Here is a 3369-nt window from a genome sequence, read left to right on the forward strand (position 1 = left end):
TATTATTATGTTTAATTTTCTTTTAGTCTTACCCACACGTTAGTAGTTCCTTATATTACACCATGTAATATTCTATCATAATATCTTGCTACACCCTTTGCAACTTTACCTAATACATTTCTAATTCAAATACACCGTCATAACCAGAAAATAACTGGGAGTGTCGATGCTTGAATTATATTAATGTTTGTGTGGTGTTTCAGACGTGTCATCTTTGATATGAAAGAATAAATGAAGAAAAGGAAATAGAGAATAGAATAAAGAAAATAAAGAAATTAAGACACATCAAAATAAATCCAGTATTATCTTAATAAATGAATAATAAACAAAGAAAGTATTAGATTAATTAAAGAATTAAAAATTGAGATTGACAACATTAAAGAAGTTAAAGTCATTATAAAAACACGGAGGATATAATGGAATATTGATTCTATCACAAATAAGCATACTCGTTAGAGTTATTATAAGAAGAGTCAGGGATGGGATTAGTCTCAAATGAAAAAAAAGGAACAACAGAAGTTAGTTCTATTAATACTTAATTAATTGCTTATTATTTTTTATATTCTTCATAATTTCATTATCTCTTCTTTTTCTTGTTATTCTTTTCTTCTTTATTCTTTGACTTTTCTTTATTCTTATTTCTTTATCTTCTTATTTATCTTTGTTAATGAATGTTAAATAAATTAATGTAGTTATGATAGTTAATTATAATAATTTGGTTTATTTTCATTAAAACTGAATATTTGAATGTATTAATAAGCTATAAATTTAACTACAAGAAGTGATTGATTATTATATTTTGTATTTGTTGATATATTTTGTTCAATAATTATATTTTTATCCATTTTCTTTGTGTTAATTATTGTGTAGATTTAATGATGAATTGGTGTTTAGAAATAAATAATTTCATTCATATCTATTATAATGAATGATGAAAATTGAATAAATAAAGAAAATAAATTGAATATTGAACCAAAATAATCAAAGAAATAATAATTATGTAAATAAGATTGTAATTAAAAACAATGTCATATTCATTGACAGTGTTGATAATGAAATAAGTAAATGATAAATATGATATTTCATTGTCATTTCATTGAAATATATTCAAATTAATACATATTCAATTTATTCTTTATTCTAATTTGAATATCATCTCATATCATCATTCATTTATTTGTGAATAATTCATTTGATTTTGTCGATTCATTTGAAATATTTTAACATAAATAAATGAATAAAATATGAATTGAATTGTGTTTATTCTTATTCAATTTCATTTTATGTTATTTTTAATGACAAATATTATTTCATGAATGTAATTTTATTGAACGATTTGTTTTATTATCATTGTATTTATTCACAAACAATTAAATAATACATTCATATCTTTGTATTTATCATTTGATTTAAAATTAAAATGAATGAAAATGTATAATAGAATTAAATAATAATTGAATTTTCATTCTTTAATTACATTCATTTTACCATCATTCTCATTTCATTGTGTTGTTTATCTTATTTCATTGGATTTATTATTAAAACGTCAATTAAATTATTTTAATTACACAAATTGTGTATTTCTTTATTATCTGCATTTTAATATCAATAAATATAATAACAATATTAGATTAATAAAATATAATGAATGAGGTTATGAGATAAAGAAACAAAAATAAATAAGAAGAATTGAATGAATAAATTCATAGAAAATATTGTATGTTATTGTTGATGTTTTGACACATCATTTTATTCATAACAATGTTTCATGTCTTTTACAACAAACAAATTAGAAATAGCAAAACCAAAGAACTAATAAAATGAAAAATAACTAAAAATCAATCATAAATGCAAACAAACCCTGATGGTTATTACAACATCGAAATGATTGACATGATGAATTGTCAATATCTGTCATTTGTCAAAGAAGAAAAACCAATCAAACACAACGCAAGTGAAAAAGAAGAAATTACAAGAGAAATGAAAAAAAGAAATTATCATCAAATTAGAACAAGAAAGGGAGACATACACAAAATCGGAAAGAAGAGTGATGAACATAACAAAGAAGAGAAAGAAAACACAGGAAGAAGTGAAGATGATACAATTGAAGAAGATGAAGGAAAAAAGAAAACAAGAATAAATGAAAAGAAAAAAGAAAAGAACAAAAGAACAAACAAAGAAAATATGATAAAAGGAATGAGTGAAGAAGAAAAGATGAAAGAAGAAAAAGAAATACAATATTCAAACACACCAATTAATCAAGAAATTAAAACATACAATATCATTAAAGAAGGGTATCAAAGAATTAAAAAAGGGGAAATTATAGAAGGAAAAGAATATCAAGAAGAAACAAAGAAAAGTGGATGGAGTGTTGGGAGTGATTTAACGATTATTTCAATGATAATGAAGTATGGGATAAGTGATAAGAAAGAAATACATAACAATCCAATCATTAAATATCAACTTGAAGAAATCAATGGAATTAGAAATGAAGAATATTGTCAAAAAGTTATTTCAGAACGAATTAAATATCTTGTAGAATTAATCACAATAAATATAAATGATAAATCATTCCATACAATACCACATTGAAAATAGTACTTAATTCATTCAATCATTAAATTATTCAATGAAATATAAATAACATAGTATTTTATTCATTTGTTTTTATTTTATTCATTCAAATGAATATATTAATAATGATAAACAATGAATGATAAAATATTCTAAATCCATTTAATTAATATCCATTCAAATTTAATTAAAATTACCAATCATAACATTAAAATGTTTTCAATTGTTTTATTCTGTTTTATTCATTTTCATAACAAATATCAAATTCATTCTATTTATTTGATTGTTATTATTCAAGTTATTCGTTATTGAATATAAACATAATATGTTTAATATTTTCAAACACACAAAATGAAAGATAATTAAATATATGAATAAAATACAATATATCAATTCATAGATAATACCAATTCTAATATCAACAATTAAATGAATTTAAACAGTGGTTGAATAACAAATAAAATAATAAACAATTAGAAGAATTGAAAAAAACAAAGAATAAAACATAAAAGAAGTGATAATAAATGGAAATAAAAAATAAAATTTGTTTAAGAAATAAAATAAATCTATTCAATTGATAGTTCATCATAAAATAATGAAAATGCGTTGATTATAATAGAGAATTTATACAAAATATAAAACAACAATATTACAATGTGAAATAATGAATATTGTTATTTCATCACTTTTAATATTATGAAATAAATGAATATTAATTAAATCAATTGAGTATAAATGATAAATTCATGTCATTAATTATATTAGTTATAAGAAGTATTTAAACATAATATCAAA

The 3369-nt window shown here is 20.7% G+C and overlaps 1 protein-coding gene across 1 annotated transcript, besides 2 other annotated features; it reads left to right on the plus strand.

Annotated features, from left to right (window-relative positions):
• Positions 1-2: 2 nt before the first annotated feature.
• Positions 3-216: a repeat region.
• Positions 217-220: 4 nt separating this feature from the next.
• Positions 221-553: a repeat region.
• A 1295-nt stretch (positions 554-1848) lies between these two features.
• Positions 1849-2592, plus strand: EHI_057320 (uncharacterized protein; the record flags this gene model as incomplete). The annotated part of the gene is made up of 1 exon (XM_645024.1): positions 1849-2592. One exon carries the CDS (start codon positions 1849-1851, stop codon positions 2590-2592), a length of 744 nt encoding a protein of 247 aa, XP_650116.1.
• Positions 2593-3369: the final 777 nt, after the last annotated feature.

The sequence above is a fragment of the Entamoeba histolytica genome, genomic scaffold (assembly GCF_000208925.1).
Source record: "Entamoeba histolytica HM-1:IMSS scf_1104750517123 genomic scaffold, whole genome shotgun sequence".
In the NCBI taxonomy this organism is placed as follows: domain Eukaryota; phylum Evosea; order Mastigamoebida; family Endamoebidae; genus Entamoeba; species Entamoeba histolytica.